Raw genomic sequence first — 16400 nt, forward strand, 5'->3', positions numbered from 1 at the left:
TTGTATCATGGCCAGGTTATATTTATGACTACAATTTTCTGCTGGGGAAAAAAGGAAACTTTTCTTGTCTTTGGTGTATTTTGAGTTATTTTACCACCTAAACCTGACCCTTGGTCAGGCTGAGGCTAGTTAGACTATAGCAATATATTTCCCCCCAGCAGTGCTTTTTTCCCCCACTTCACAATGAAATCCAGGGGTTTATTTTTGCGAAAGGCCCGTAAGCACATGGGAATGACTTTAAGAAGTGCAAGATAAGGTTTCTGTTTTTAGCAGCAGACTCCCATGATTAAAAATAGCAAAGAGGGTCTGCGAGTGCGAGCCCTAAAACTCCCCCAAAAGTCGCTCACAGTCCATTCGCGCAACAATGAACTAAAAGAAAACGTTTAATCCAGCGGTTATACTGACAATCACATTGTTAAAGAACCCAACTCTCTAAGCAAACAACTCTAGTCTAGATAATTTACAGCCATTTTGGCAGTTCCTCAGAGGCGACACGTGTGTCATGAAAAGGCGTTTGCGCTCTCAGCACCGGTGACTCTTCAGTCTTTCACAGTACAGCACTAGGAAGAGTGCAAAAAGACGGATGTAACACAATGAATCGCGTCGCGGACGACACGACGTAGGCTCGCTGTTTTTTTGCTTAGAGTTGGAAACGTGTTTTATTTGTCTTATGCCTCTGCTGAAGGAATAACTCTCCAAAGGATCGGTTCTCGCGCGTAAAGGAGCGTGTGTTTCTCGGAAAGATTTATTAAAGGTTACCGATGGGGTCTCAAGGGCCAGGACGTAAAAGAACCCCCAGCAAAAATGGGTTGACTGCCGAGGAAGATGCCCTCAACGTAATCGCAAAAGAGGTAAATTGATCTCATAAGAGATACACTAATGTAATGGTCTCATTTGCAGAATTACAGGGTTAAACTGCCGTGGACAATACGAAAATAACATGGTTCTACATCCTGAGTGAGTTTATTTATTAAACTAAAGACCATTACCCAGTTTCACGAGTATCTATAACAGAATCCTAACTAAGGTCCATGCTTTTTCCCTCACGTGGCCCTGCATTGTTCATATTTTATTCTCACAAGCTATTGATCATTTCCTCATGTCTGCTTCCTCCAAGTTTTTAGTTGCCTTCGCCTAACTACAAGTTTCTGAGCTGTTTTGGTCAAAGGTGTTCTTTTTATGCATCATGGCAGTAATGTGTTTGAAAGTGCTAGCATTGTGCAAGCTGAGTTTGATGTGATGGAACAGGTGTTTGGGTCTGGTGGAGAGAACACTGATTTGAGTGCTTAGGGAATTATTTTGACCAGTCAGATCTTCGACTGATATGACGTTCCTTCCTTGCACACCCACAGTGAAAAGTAAAGAGTGTAATAGACAGTTATACATATCATTTGTTGCAAATGTTTCAATCTATTATTGGTAAGTGTGTCTCTGCTTGACACATCATGCTGAGTAGTAGGCAGGATATAGGCCTTTTCACTCTACTGTCAACATGCATTGTACTCTGTTTAGAGTGAGAAATGCAGTCAGAGAAGCATGTTATATTTGTGTGTAATATGCATCTGTTTACATGATTCATTTATTATTGCTATTGAGCATGCTTTTTTTTAATGCAGTGGTTTTAGGGGAAGTCTGAGTTACAGTATGAAACACTTATTGGTGTTTATGCATAATCAATAAGCTAAAATATTTAATAAAGTGTCAGAGAATGTGTAAAACTTTGATAGTTTATTGATCCCACACTACCCCAGCTACAAATTTAGACAAAACAATAGGTGAGAAAATACACATAGTGAACAAAAATACACAAAAAGTGCTACATGATGTTGTTATTTCAGTTAAAAAGTCTGACTGCTGTTGGAAGGAAGGACCTATTTGAAATGTTTAAAAGTAGCCTAACTTGACAATTGCCCATTTGTAAGAGTGCATTTTGTTCTCTGTAGCACATTGAGTTAATCTCTAGTAACAAGTGAGCATGTGGATAAAGAGAGATTCAGTTTAAACACAATCAAGAAGCATCTTTCAGTCTTACATTTGCATAATTTCAGCATGATCACTAAAGTTTTTTTTTTTTCTGATCAAACCTGTTGTTCTTGAAATTGAAATGGATTTTTTGTGTTCTCCCATGTGGCTTTGCAACAGAGCTTTTGCAAATTTAAACAGCGAGTTCTCATAGAGCTCTCTGAGCAGGTTTGGTTTCAGTTAGACTAGGACAAGATACTGTGGTGTAACCCTTTTTTTTTTTACTTGCCGCTTGGCACGTTTTCAAGGGGTTTTGAATTCCTTTACAAATAAGCTAGTTATTTACATTTTCCTAGGGCTTTTTTAAGGTTTATATATTTCTTTCAGAGTTACTTTATCTTCTTTTGAGGGCCTATTTCAGTATTAACTCCTTGTTCCATGCATGTCTCACATTTATTCACCTGGTACCTGCATTTGTTGCTGATATAGGCTGCCGTCCCACACTTGCTGCTCTCTGACAGGCTGGTATGTTGGCCCTCGTGTGATCGTTGATTCTGTAACAAGAGCTTTAAAAATAGAAGGCCCTCAGGGCAGCTGTTAGTGCAGCCTCAAGACCAGACATGAAGTTTTGGGGGGCGATTACAATGAGCAGAAGTATGGAACAGGGACATCTGGTAATGGATGCTATGGAAACACATACTGATGACATCTGCATTTGTAATCCTTAGTGGCTGTGCTTTTCTGCTGCTCTCTAATGTAGCTAAGCTGGATAGAGTGAGAAATGGCCTCAGTGGAACATGAGTCAGTGAAGGATTTCCTGTAAAACAATTTCAACAATTGCTACTCAACACTTTGATTCAGTATTTTGTTTGTCCTTCTAGTTAAACAGACGCAAATTGTGGAATCTGGTAAGACAAACGCATGACATAAATAGATTGTTTTCAGGGGCATGTGTGTGGTTCATGACCTCATTCTGCTAAGTTTTGGCACATACTGAAAAAAGTTTCTTACAACAACACTCCTCATTTGATTAGATCAGGTATTTAAAATTTAAATGCAGACCAACTCCAAGGATGCATTGAATTGACCAAAGTGACAGTAAAGACATTTATAATAATATTATAAAATACTTATTTTAAATAAATGCTTTTATTTTGAACTTTCTATTCATCAGAGAATCCTGGAAAAAGGTATTGTTTTTTTATTTTTATTTACAAAAATATTAAGCAGTACAAGTTGCACAACTGTTATCAACATCGATGATTATAATAAGAAATGTGACCTGAACAGAAAATCAGCATATTAGAGTGATTTCTGAAGGATTTTGTGACACTGAACTGTAGACTGGAGTAATAGTGCTGAAAATTCAGCTTAAAGAAATTACATTTTTAATGATAGAAAACAGTTATTTCGAGTTGTATTAGCATTTCACATTTCTACTGTCAGGGGATCAGCCTGTGCTTTTATTAAGCCAATTATTATTTAAGCCAGAAAACTAGCCAATCAGAAATGCTCTCTGCTTGTAAACCATTTTGTGTGCTTACTAATTTATGATGTGATGTATGGAGTAACTGTACCATGTCAGTCTGTATGATTAATACAGATGTGAGCAGGACAATGGTTTGTCAAAAGCTAATTTGTCACTGTCACTACCAGTGTTATTTCAGGAAAGATGAAAGTTGATTTCCAGTCTTTAGAGCAATTAACTCAATAGGAAATTGAGTTGCTGGCAGGACTGATCCCTACTATGCAAAATAAGCTTACAGCCTGAAATCAGCTATTGAGACAGACGCAAGTTGGCAAGTCTGTTAAAAATGTGTTCAATAGTTTTGAGAATGATTGGATTGGTTTAAAACAACAGAGCTCTTAACTAATTGTGTGAGAATAGTTTTAGTGAGAATAGAACATGAATAGTTCAAAGTAGGCCAGGCTGAGCTAATGTTCTCCATCTTATTGTTTAAAAAAAAATGCCACACACACACACACACACACACACACACACACACACACACACACACACACACACACACACACACACACACACACACACACACACACAGACACACAGACAGACACAAAAACAACCGTTCAAAAGTGTTTAAAAAATGTGTGTGTGTATGTATGTATGTATGTATATATATATATATATATATATATATATATATATATATATATATACATACATACATTCATATATATATGCACACTGCCATTCAAAAGTTTGGGGTCGGTTTTTTAAAAGAAGGCTCTTTCTGCTCACCAAGGCTGCATTTATTTGATTAAAAATACAAAACACACCCAGTAATATTGTGAAATACTATTTCAATGTAAAACAGCTGTGTTCTATGTGAATATATAGTAAAGTGTAATTTTTTCCTGTGATCAAAGCTGAATTTTCAGCATCATTACTCCAGTCTTCAGTGTCACATGATCCTTCAGAAATCATTCTATTATGATGATTTGATGCTCAAGAAACATTTATGATTATTATCAATGATGAAAACAGTTGTGTACCCTTTTATTAGGATTCTTTGATCAACAGAAAGTTAAAAACAACAGCATTTATTTGAAATAGAATAGAATTTGAAATGTTTTGTATTTTTAATCAAATAAATGCAGCCTTGGTGAGCAGAAGAGACTTTTTTTTAAAACATTAAAAATCGTACTGACTCCAAACTTTTGAACGGCAGTATATATATATATTACTAATAATATTATTCAGCAAGGATGCATTAAATTGATCAAATGCGCAATAAAACATAATGTTATAGATGTCTGTCAAATAAGTGCTGGTATTTTGTACTTCCTGTTTATCAGTGAATCCTGAAAAAATATCATGGATTCTACAAAATATTAAGCACCACAACCGTTTTCACCATTGATAATAATAAGGAATGTTTCTTTAGCACCATGTCAGCATGAATGATTTCTGAAGGACACTGAAAAACTGAGGAGTAATGATGCTGAAAATTCAGCTTTGCCATGACAGGAATAAATTACATTTTAAAATGTTTCAAAATAGAAAACAGTTGTTTTAAATTATAAAAGTACTGTTTTTGCTGTATTTCTGATCACATAAATGCAGCCTTGGTGAGCATAAAGGGCTTCTTTCAAAAACATTTAAAAAATCTTACCGACCCGAAATATTTGATAGTGTAAACTAGTTTGTACTTAACATTTCTCATTGCTTACAGTCTCAACATTTCAAAAATGATTGTGTTAAACTTCTCCACTGGAAGCTACTAGCAAGCTCAGTCATTGGATGACACTGTAGCAGTGCCAGAATTCAGCTGAGATGGTTACAAGCAGATTAGGATGGCAGGCTTTGTGTTCTGGAGGGTGTTTAGATCATTAATCTGGGCTCAGATTTTGGATTGTGGGATGAGAGCTGTTTGTTAATCTAAACTCATTGTCAGGAGCAGTTTTGTATTTCTGCATTCAGAAGAAGAGTCCTGACATTATAATACATAATTTGTGTGCCCACACACATATATGAGTTTATGAATAATACAAGCACAGTAGCGCATTGACGCATTATCACCTGCTTATCACTGGTCCATGACAATCATAAAAAAATGTCTGCCTCCCTCAGGATAAGCTCTAAGTGCCCCCAAGGTTAAACTTGCACTGGATTGTATTCAACAGACGCATTATTCCTTTCAATTTTCTTCAAGAGCCTTGTTGCAGAACTGTTGATACAGGTTGAAGCAAGACACTGTGTAGAAAACTCTCAAATAATGTCAGCACACTTAAGTCAGAAACCTTTTTTGCATGCTGACATCTTTCACCAAGAATGGAACCTCTCCTTATAAGGACATGGATTCAGAAAGGGTTTTCTTCCTTTTTCTGACGTCACCGATGGGCCCCTGAAGATTGTTATCACAATTGCTTTCCTGTTTATTCTCTGCAGTTGGGATGCATCCCATTTAAAGGAGTAATGCGGAGTCCATATTTCTAGTGCTCTTGATGCTGATTGGTCAGGATGTTTGTGTATAAGCATAGTGGCTGTGATAACTGCTTCTATAGGCATAACTCCTATTTATTTATTTAAAGGTCTCTTTCTCTTCTGTATTTCGCCTCTAGCTTGTTTACTTATCTTTTTTTTAGTTGACTTAGCATTGTGTGTACTATGAATGTTATTTCCTCTTGCGACAAATTGGTTGTGATGTTCCTCATTTGTACATTAAAAAATTAAAAGGGCATAGTTTATTATTAGGTTTTAGTATCTATTTTATTTAAATAATGCTTTCAAATGAAAATCAGCATAAATGTCAATTGTAAAAATAGTTTATTTGAATCAATTAAAAACATGGTTAAATTTGTCTAGCTGTGAAACAAGTAAGATTCAGATACATAAAATGTATGATGTTTGATTTATTAATAAGTATATAACCTGGTTTTTGTGTATACTATTTAAAAGTACTATTACAAAAATCGCATTCTTGTTTCATTGTATGTATGACTGACAAATATGCATCACATTACACACAATTAAAATGCATAAATCTTACATTTAGGCCTAAGTGTTTTTTAGTGTTATAGTTGATTTAGATACGTGTCTAAATGAGTAAATGTAAACACAATATGAGGTGATGTTCCTAATTTTAGTAGTTAACAGTTTATTGCAAGGTCAAAGATGGTTTTCAGTGACCTAGCACTATACAATGATGCTTTGTTATAATCCTCAGTTTAACCAACAATGACTTATTTTAAAATATTGTTTTTGTTGGATTTGAGGTACATGGTAATCCTACACGTATATGTCTTATCTGTGAAGTCTTGCCTTGTTTTATTGTTTTTTTCTCCCTTTTTAAAAAAGTGTTAAACTTGTAGTCCCTTAAGTTTATATTCAAAAATGTGAAATACAGAGAGAGAGAAAATGGTTCCTGTTTCATGATTTATTAACTTAGTGTACAAGGTCATATTGTGGATTTTGGTCTGATAGGACCATTTGCTAAAGAGAAAGGAATTCGGACAAACTTTCGCTCTGGTCTCGGATTGGCCATTTGGTGCAAGTTGTTTGCTTATTTGACAAATGTAGGTGTGAAACAGCTTGATGTCTAAAAAAAATCTGTTATGTTGCAAAGACACTGCTCGTTCCTCTGTATGAAGAAACACAATTCGTCTTCTGTTTTCCCTCACTCTGACCTGACTCCATCTCTGAGATTCTAACAAGTGTTGTTACATGAGCCCAATAAAAATGCTAAAGTATGATGATTAAAATTCAGAAAGGAGTCCACAGACATCTTATAATTACTAGGGTTCAAATATCTGGGTTTCCATATGAATATTTTAATGCAAATTTTACAACAATAAACAAATAAAAATTTCCATAAATTCTTTGGGAACAGCAAATCACCACCTTCACCAGTCTGTTGAATGAGCTCTAGTCTCTGACTCGTACTCTTAATCTCTTCTGGAGAAATCTACAGTTATCATCTCCTCTCTATTGTAAACCTAGCTCACCTGCGACTAGTCATTTTCTTAGGTATTAGAACAGAGAACATTGAATGCCATTAGAAACCAGAGACCAGTTGATGATACACTTTTTCACCATCATGCTACTCTCTTCTTATTCCTACATTTCAACAAGCTCGAGTTTCTCTCACTGGTTTGTGCTTCCTCTTGAGTAACTCCTGTTGTCAGTGAAGCAAGTGCTGGTCAAGTAGGTCTTCTCGTTCTGTGAAGAGCTGCTTTTGTGTGCAGTCATCTGAAATGGGGACTCTGGCATATACCAAAACATCACCCTGCCTGCCTCAGGTTTCTCAGGGTTTAAGGATGAAATGTGTCAAAAGGGTTTGTCTGAAAAATGTTTTGTCTGAAAAAAACGTTTGTCTGAAAAAAAGTCATTGGTTGAGACAGAACTAGTCAAACAAAATACTAATGTTTTGATAGCACCGCAGAGCTACTGTGTTTGCACTCTTTGGGAAGTCTTTATGAATGGCTTACTTATAGTTCCCTCTGCTGATTAATTTGGAACAGCAAATTATTTAAAGGATTATTTAAATATCTAAAGAAAATGCCTTCATCATTTACTCATTTTCATGTCATTCCAAACCTGTCTGAATTTCTTCTGCAGAAAGCAGTATATATTTTGATGAATGTTTCAACAGTTTTGTCCATATAATGAAAGTAATTTGGGGTCCCAAACAAGACATTTTTAAAATGATCTTCTTTTGCATTTTCACAGTAGACCGAAAGTCATACAAGCCAAAACGAAAAGAGGGTGAGTAAAAGATGACAGCATTTTCTAGTAAAGTCAATTTTATTTGTAAAGCGCTTTTATCAATACACATGGTTTCAAAGCAAAATCATGATATTAATGTTTATAATACCTTAACATGGTAGCATTTAGCAAGTTAGCGTTGAGCGATAATATCTTTATATTTAGAACTATCCCTTAAACATAGAAAATTAACTTTTCCATTGTCTGAGGTTTATATTAGAAAATATGTATTACCCCTAAGTAATGATCATTTATCTTATCATTTCTTTTTCTTCTTTTTCTTTCCCTCCTTTTTGCCATCATTTTCTCCATGCTCGGAATGAGCCAAATTCATGTTCTTAAACTCTTTTAGCCCTACATGGTCAGTTTTATTTTTGATCAAGCTCACTTTTGATATTAAAACCTGCCACAGATCCTAGGGACTGCTAAAATATGGACCCACCACACACAGATCCGGCATTGTATGGTTTATGTTTGACATGGCAGGCTGGCACAATTTATGTAGGTGTTAATATGGGCAGACCAGAAATGTGGCAGACGTCTCCAGTGATCTCATATGTTCCAGTATCTTGCTCTTACGTTAGTACTGGAGTGAGAAAGACTGTTTATGTCTCATTCTGAAGACAGTTAATCCAGTTTACACAGATGGCAAAATGATTCACATTTTGAATATTGAGCTTTCCACATTAAAATGAATGAAACTGGCCAGAGGCTCTTTTGGTTTACATAAGTCATAGTTTTGGAGTTAATAATTCCTAATTTTTTACACTATAGTAAGTTTTGCTTCCAGAGTACTGTCCAAAAACACTGTGAAGAAGGAGTAGTTGTGGACTTCCAGTCATTTGTGTTGCATATCTTCTGTTTGTTCCCTTCATTTTCCATTACAGCTGGTCTATTAGCAGTCCAGCTGATTAGCATGTACCCGTTCAGCCTGGCATGCTGGTACAAGAGGCCGTGGGAGAGAGAGATCTGGTGAACTTGGCATCTCCTTCTGTGGTATTTATGTCAATAGATAAGTGCTCTGGACTCTGGCATTTATCGAACTCCCAGAGACTTGTTCTGCATGTCTACATTAAAAGGCACAAAATAAAGGGTTTTAGTAAAGCTGTCCACAATCATCTGAGACAAATATGTTAGTATCTTATTAAATTACAAATATGCTCTTTTTCTTCTACTGTTTATTATACCCTAAGATGTTCCATGGGTGCTCATATTTGCAATTTAGGGGAAAAAATGTCAGCAAGAACAGTAGTTTTTCCTTCAGTAAAAAAATAAATAAAGAAATGATTGGTATCTTGTACACTCACATGCATGTAGGATTCCAATGGTCATCATGGAACACCTGGAAATGTCAGAGAATTGTATTATTGTGTTGTATAGTTTACATCCAAGATGGGGGCGTATCAGCTAGCGCCACACAAACTTATGAAAAAAAAATTGTCATGTAGTAACTACTTATATTAACATTGATGCAGGCATGACGTAAACTTGATGAACATTTAAACAAAGTTTTTTATTCCAAAAAGGGTCTCTACCAGGCAGTGGTGGAACTAGCTCTCCATTCCCGTTGAGAACAGCCACGTCACAGAACGTTCATTAAATTAGAGCATTTTGGGTTTATTGATAGAGCCTGCTCCATTTGGGTCATTAAAAATAGCTGTTGATGAGAGAGTGAGAGGAGAGAGGTGTGTGAAATAGGCCACATTGTTTTTCTCTTCTGTGATGAGAGTTTTGTGAATTGTCATGATGGGGGGAAATGCGGATGACCCAGGCTATCATATGCTCACTGTAACCGATATAATGGTCTACTTTGATGACTGCAAGAAGGTAGGCCTTAATATGAATATGGGTTATTAAAACAGTTATTTTAGTTCAGAGAGGAAGAATAGCGCATGCTTTCTTTAAGGTGGCAGCCTCTATCTTAAACCTTTTAGGTGCATATGCACAATTTTATGCAGAGAGTGAATAGATTTTGTTTAGTAAATTATTTCCTGTTGATGCAAATCATAGTACATGCACATGACCACCACATCAGGACCGAGCAGCAGTGATGGGTGTTTGTACGATCAGCAGTTAGTTCTGTTAATACTGCAGGAAGGGTGTGATCAGGCTCGATTGTGAATGACTCAGCCCTCTAACTTCCTGCTATGGTCAGAAAAGGCGTAGTTTTGGTTACTCTGTTAGTCCCACAGTCATAGAGTGCATTTATTCCTGCATGTTTTCAGAAGACTCTATTACTTTTGATGTTTAGTCGAAGTTTTTGTTTGTTTTGTTTTTCCCATGTGAAATATTATTCAATATTTTCAGCAGAGTCAAAGCCATAGGTGTATTGTTGTGCTCGTGGAAAATTTGTGTTGACTAAGAACCTGTTCTAAACATGTTTTGACAGCTGCTTAATTGCTGGGGTTTGCTTTGGTATCTTTTCCCTAGCAGTTTATCTACATAATTATCTGCCTTCATTACAACCGTACTGACTAACATAACATGGTCACACATATCCTGTTTACAAAGTAGTGGTTTTAGATATAAAAGAGAGATGTTTTTAAAATTTTGGACATTTAATCTGATGTTGTTTGACCGCTGCACAGAACCGTCATTTAATTAAGTGAAATGGTTTTGTAAAATATCATTAAGGATGTGAAAGGTTACATTTTCAGTTTGTTTGTCCTTAAAAACTAAATTAGAGCCATCATTTTCTGTTAGAACTACTAGTACTAGAACTACGGTCAAAACTGTAGAAATATTATTTTGGAAACTGTTTCTTTTTTCATCGTTGTTGGCAAAGGGACGCAAGACCTTTGTGGTGAGAAACAGCTGCTTCCTTGGAAAGTTGCTCGACTCCGTTCAGGACGGAAGGCCTCGGTCTGAGACATTAAGATAGGATCTGACATTTAGTGGGAACACGTCATTATGGATTTCTCCATCGCCAAACAAATACAGGAAATCATTTTAAAGCTTTGCATGCATCTCTTCTAGTAATTTCAATATTTTAACCCTTATTCTTTAAATCATACATATTTTGCTGCTTTTTCAGGAATGTGTTGTGGAACTGGTGCAAAACTGAATCTTACAGTCACAGCTGTAATAGCTGTTACAGTCACGGCTATTATTTGTAGCATGGGATTGTGAAGAGTAGGTGGAGTTAATGTAGAGACATCACTTTGTGAGGGTGTCTGTGATGTAATACTGGAGTTGAGGTTTCTTCTTTTTTTGCACATTTTGTGGCGTCATCTACAGGAAGGAAGTGTGCATGTTCTCTCTCTCTCCCCCTCATGCCTAAAAGGGAGTCTTTTCCTTAAAAGGACTTTCAAAGTGTGATACTTTCAAATACACGCATGCGTACTCATGCAAACAAACACATTCATAGCATGTGCCATCTGAGGAGTATACCGTTACAGTACATGAAACATTATGACAGTGAGGTACACAAACACAATCATGTAATCACTTATGACATTATATTTACTGTGATCATCCTGTTATTTTAAATTTTTTCTTCTTTCTTTAAGTTTAGTGCAAAACTTTTATGTGTTTGTTTTGTGTTTTCTGCATTTACTACATTGATCATGCTCTCATGGTCATGGTTTAATGAGTTTACCTCTCTCTCTTTTTCTTTTCCCCCACCCGCCCCCTGCAGGCTGAAGCCCGTTTGGCAGCTAAGAGAGCAGCCCGTGCAGAAGCTCGTGAGATCAGAATGAGAGAACTGGAGAGACAACAGAAAGAGGTGAAGAAACACACAAGCTTAATCTCAGGTTGAAATGTAGCCTTCTTTTTGCTAAATGTTTTCATTTGTCAAAATATGATTGGTATCAACTTCTATGTATTGTTACAATCTATCCATCTTATTATCTATCTTATCTATCTATCTGTATAGTACTTAGATCTGATCGCAGTATAAGTCAAATGTATGTAGAAATATTTAAAAAAAGGGGTTCGGCAAATATTCTAGCATGGCAGTGCTGTTCCAGCACCTAGATTTGTTTTAGATGCCCACCAACAAGAGGTGACCTCCTGGAAAAATCCTGGGTAAAATCCCATCCCTATCGCCTTGCCTGCTTAACTCCTTCCTGTGCATGCGGTGGATATGTCCACTTTGACTAGTGTAATAATCATCCCACTTACGAACAGTTTAAGCACTGAAAGCATATAAAAATCAAATAATCTGCATTACACAATGGTGAAACACAGGAGGAGACCTTTCCAACAGCGTTCAAGAGTGTGTTTGGCTGTAGGTCTTTAAAAAAAAAAAAAATCCGTCAATTGAACTACCAGCAGAACACTCTTATTTTATTCTCAAAATGAAATCTTTCTCATGGTCTTGTTGACTTGTTTCTGTACAACGCTGTCAGCCGATTATGTTCAATTTGTTTAATCTTCATCATGATTGTGGGCTCTGTGCTTTGAACGACATGTTTTGGCTGGGTTAACAGGGATCAGGGTCAGTTAATCACCCCTTGGGTCAGGACCTCCTAAGAGGCCATTTGAACTGCTACATTGGAACTTCAGCCTCAGTTAATTCTCAGAAATATTAGTTATATCATGAGCAGTTTGATGTTTTTACATAGATTGCTTTTTTTTAATGGGGTCCAGTGTTGCTTAAAGTAACACCAGGTAACTTTTGCTCTCGGGGTCCCCCTACAGTTGGGAAACAGTATTGTCCTCTACTACTGTCGTAAACTCTGTCATCGTGTATTTGTTGACAACCATGATAGCCCTGAACACTGTAGGAGGAGGTCACATGCAGGTGTTCTGCTTGCGTCGCGTGTGAAATGTCTTCATCCCAGGTACAGTTGCATATATTTCAGGATGTCATATGAATATAATTTCATGGGTTTTATTTTTTTTCTAACGACAAATGATCGGGATGATCACGTTTACAAGCCAGTGTCATTATAGTAGCCTAGTCTATTGGTTACCGTTTTACTGAAGTTATATGATACTTCAATGCAATGTTTGAGGGGTAGATAATAACCATATATCGTCAATATTATAATATCAAGCTACCATAAATAAATCTGCAAATTTTACAAATCGATTTGCATTATAGCTTGAGGCAAGACAAATAATCATTACCTGATTCATGAAGATAAACGGAGGATAAGATAGCTTCCGTAACATAGTCAGGCAGACAAAAAAACACCCCAGACTACGGGGTGTCATTGGTTGTTGCGTTAAATGTTACCCAGATACAATAGTGCTATTTTCTGATTGGCTAACAACACCAGACGAACAACACCAGAGGCTTGAATTCATGCCTGTTCCACAGTGAGAGCGGCCCGGCCAGAGTTTTGGGCGCTGCGGCATATTAAATAAATTACAAATAGTTTTTCAGCGTGAGAAATACAATGCGTGACACTTGACAGCCCTGCGATTTTAAGGAAGTGGGGGTGCTGGTGGAAGTGACGTATATGCCGTAAAGCAGTCGAGTTTTGTAGTTCTCTTTGTTCGCCGGTTACTACCCGAAACCAGAAGTTTAAAAGTACGATTAAAAACGCTACAGACCCCGTCAGGCTATGGCAGACGTGTCATTCAACCTATTGTAAGTCGATGTACCATCACAAGAGACTTGGAAATATATTATGAAGGTTGAAAAGTTACCTGGTGTTACTTTAAGACCCCATTTACTTTTTGCATCGAAAAAAATAAAATTTTGACATAAGTAAATGATGACAGAATTTACATCTTTGGGTAAACTATCCTTTTAAGGTCTATTGACAGCAATTGAAAATGAATAATAACATGCAATTGATTTATTTGGTTTAGGTTGTCTGAGGAATTTGTTCAAATAGCATTAACATTCATGAAAAAGCCTGGTCTGTCTTAATGCTTATTTTGGTGTAGTACCCTGCAGCTTTACTGCAGGTTTTGTACTTTACCCCAGTTACATTACAGTTACTGTAAGTCTTTACAAACAGACTTTATAGATGTTTTTGAGTTACTCATTTGATATGTCAGGCTTTTTGAACTGTAATAGTACATTGTCTGAACATTCCTCATTGTAAAGTGACTTGGATTTTAAGAAAGGGTTGGTTCCAATAGGTGGGAGATTGATTCGGTAAATTAGTAATTTAATGCACTATGACTGCTCATGCTGGTTTGCTACAGCCGACTGCACACACAGGTATTTATGGCATGGGTTCAGTAGCACGAATACAAACAAATTTTAGATATGTAGGGACATTTGATTAGGTGCTTGCATATAAATGAACTGTTGCTAAGGGTCCGTCAGAGGTGAATAGATAATAAGAAACGCAACAAACTTATGTAATGAAGATAGACACAGCCTTCACACATACCCAGGTCACACTTGAAAGATTAGCTAGTATTCAGAGTTAAGCCCGGTCTGATCAGGAGGTGTGTCAGCATGTTAAGGGTGTGCGCTTTGTGGCTTTAACTCCAGCCAAGAATTAAAGTAGATTATGAGCTTTCAGACGTACCTGCAACAGGATAACAGTTCCCGTTCACTATCTGGGATGTGATCATTATGGTAATCATGAACACAATGACTTAAGATTGAACATGCTGTGACAAAATAGATCTGGAAGAGTTCAATCAGGACTTTGTGAAGATGAACTTGTAGCGCAAACAGGCTGTGGGGTTTGGATTATATGACAGACTTTATCTTTGGGATCATATCAAATCTCTGTCTTCCTCAGTCTTGAGGTAGACGGGGACACTGTGATACTAGTAGGACGGCTTGCAAGCGACTAGTGCGTAGAGGGGCTAGGGAAGTGATCGATGGGCGACCCCGGACCCCTGTGCTGAGGAAGGTGAGCTTGAATTTACTAGATGAGCATTGGAAATATGAGAAATGTTTTCTTCTGTGCCTAATGGAGTACACGGTCATCTTAAACAGTTTCTTAGTTTCTTTGTTTTGTGAGAGTGCAGAGTTTTGCAGAAACAAATGAGCACTGATGTTGTGGTAAAGTCTCTAATTAAAGATTACTCCAAGGAAGAGATTTTGTTACAGGAATGTTGTGTTAACAAACACTCATCAAAACTGGAGCAAAAAAACTATGGGAAACCAGTTGGGTGAGATTCTGTACGTTTTTCAGCAAGTGAGAATGAATATATTAAAAATAAGTTAAGTAGAATATTAGACAATAAGATAATCCGATTAAAAATGATTGATTCTATTATTAAAATTCTTATCACAAAAAAACGTTATAAAGAATGTATTGTTCTATCAAGAAATGAATGGAAGAATAGCCTAGGCTTTAAAAAAATATTTACAATGTTTAGTTGTGTCATTAGCAGGAGGTTAATTTAAGTTTACTGTGGGGACCAGACCATGTTTTCCGTGGTTTAAAACCCAAATCTTCAGCTTTTCTGCTGATGTTATGGTTACTTGGAAAAAATTATGGCCAAATAACAAATATGAAATGTGTTATTTTAAACACACCATTGCTTTACTAGTCTACTGCTGTTCATTGGTTTGGTCTCTAGTGGACTGAATGAAACCTTAAACATCAGTGGAAAGAATCCTGTTACCCCATATACCTAATCACATGACCATCTTTAATTCTTAAGTATATCTTTAGATATCTGAACAGTTGCATGGCATAATTCCGATGCTTTTATTAACTTGCAGTGCGATTTTTAAAATGCCCGACTGATAATTCTATCTCATCTGTGATGCTTTTGAATTTTGCTGCTTGTTGATCCACACGACCTTCATGCATTTGAGTCAAGAAAAACTGGTGTTTTTCACTTTCACCTGTTAGGCCAAGTAATATGACACCTGCCTGATAGAGCACTGAAAATTTAACAGCTTTCCCTTTCCTTTCCATTATCTTTGTGTACACAATCTTCCACGTGGTTCGCTCTCTGTTATGTCAAATAATCAACGCCTCTCTTTTTCCCTTTCTTTCCCAAACTGGCTTCTTTCTTTCATTTGCTCACCTGATCCTCTTTTAATGGCCTCCTGTGATGTAGATTTATCAGGTGCAGAAGGTAGGACATCTAATGCTGTAGATCTACTCTAATATTTTAATTCCTTTCTTTCTGTTCTTGCTTTATTTAGCTGTTTCTGTAATATTTTGTTAGTCTAATGCAATTACTTTCAGGTCATTCTTGTTAGCCGAAGTTCTTTTTCTTTCCTGGTTTCTGTTGAAATTCTCATTTTAGAAATACTATGGACTGGATAACCTGGACAACAAATGGGGGGACATTGAGCAGTGGATGGTACATTCACTGTTTGGATTTTGTGCAT

At 36.7% G+C, this 16400-nt stretch overlaps 1 protein-coding gene across 48 annotated transcripts in view; it reads left to right on the top strand.

The window, feature by feature from the left end:
- Positions 1-284: 284 nt before the first annotated feature.
- The window catches only part of lrrfip1a (leucine rich repeat (in FLII) interacting protein 1a), a 34038-nt gene continuing 17922 nt past the window's right edge, over positions 285-16400 (top strand). For 16 of the 48 annotated variants that reach the window (XM_077215552.1, XM_077215555.1, XM_077215559.1 and 13 more), the window contains exons 1-4: positions 298-851; positions 11826-11912; positions 16124-16141; positions 16316-16372. In XM_077215552.1, the coding sequence (XP_077071667.1) occupies positions 762-851; positions 11826-11912; positions 16124-16141; positions 16316-16372 (252 nt within the window). In that variant the 5' untranslated portion in view covers positions 298-761. Of the gene's footprint in view, positions 852-11825; positions 11913-14609; positions 14959-16123; positions 16142-16315; positions 16373-16400 lie in introns of those variants that run through there. The other 32 variants (XM_077215561.1, XM_077215530.1, XM_077215538.1 and 29 more) reach the window with 14 other exon arrangements.

The sequence above is a fragment of the Siphateles boraxobius genome, unplaced genomic scaffold (genome assembly GCF_051911475.1).
Source record: "Siphateles boraxobius isolate OS27281-9 unplaced genomic scaffold, OSU_SipBor_1 7, whole genome shotgun sequence".
NCBI classification, from domain to species: Eukaryota; Metazoa; Chordata; class Actinopteri; order Cypriniformes; family Leuciscidae; genus Siphateles; species Siphateles boraxobius.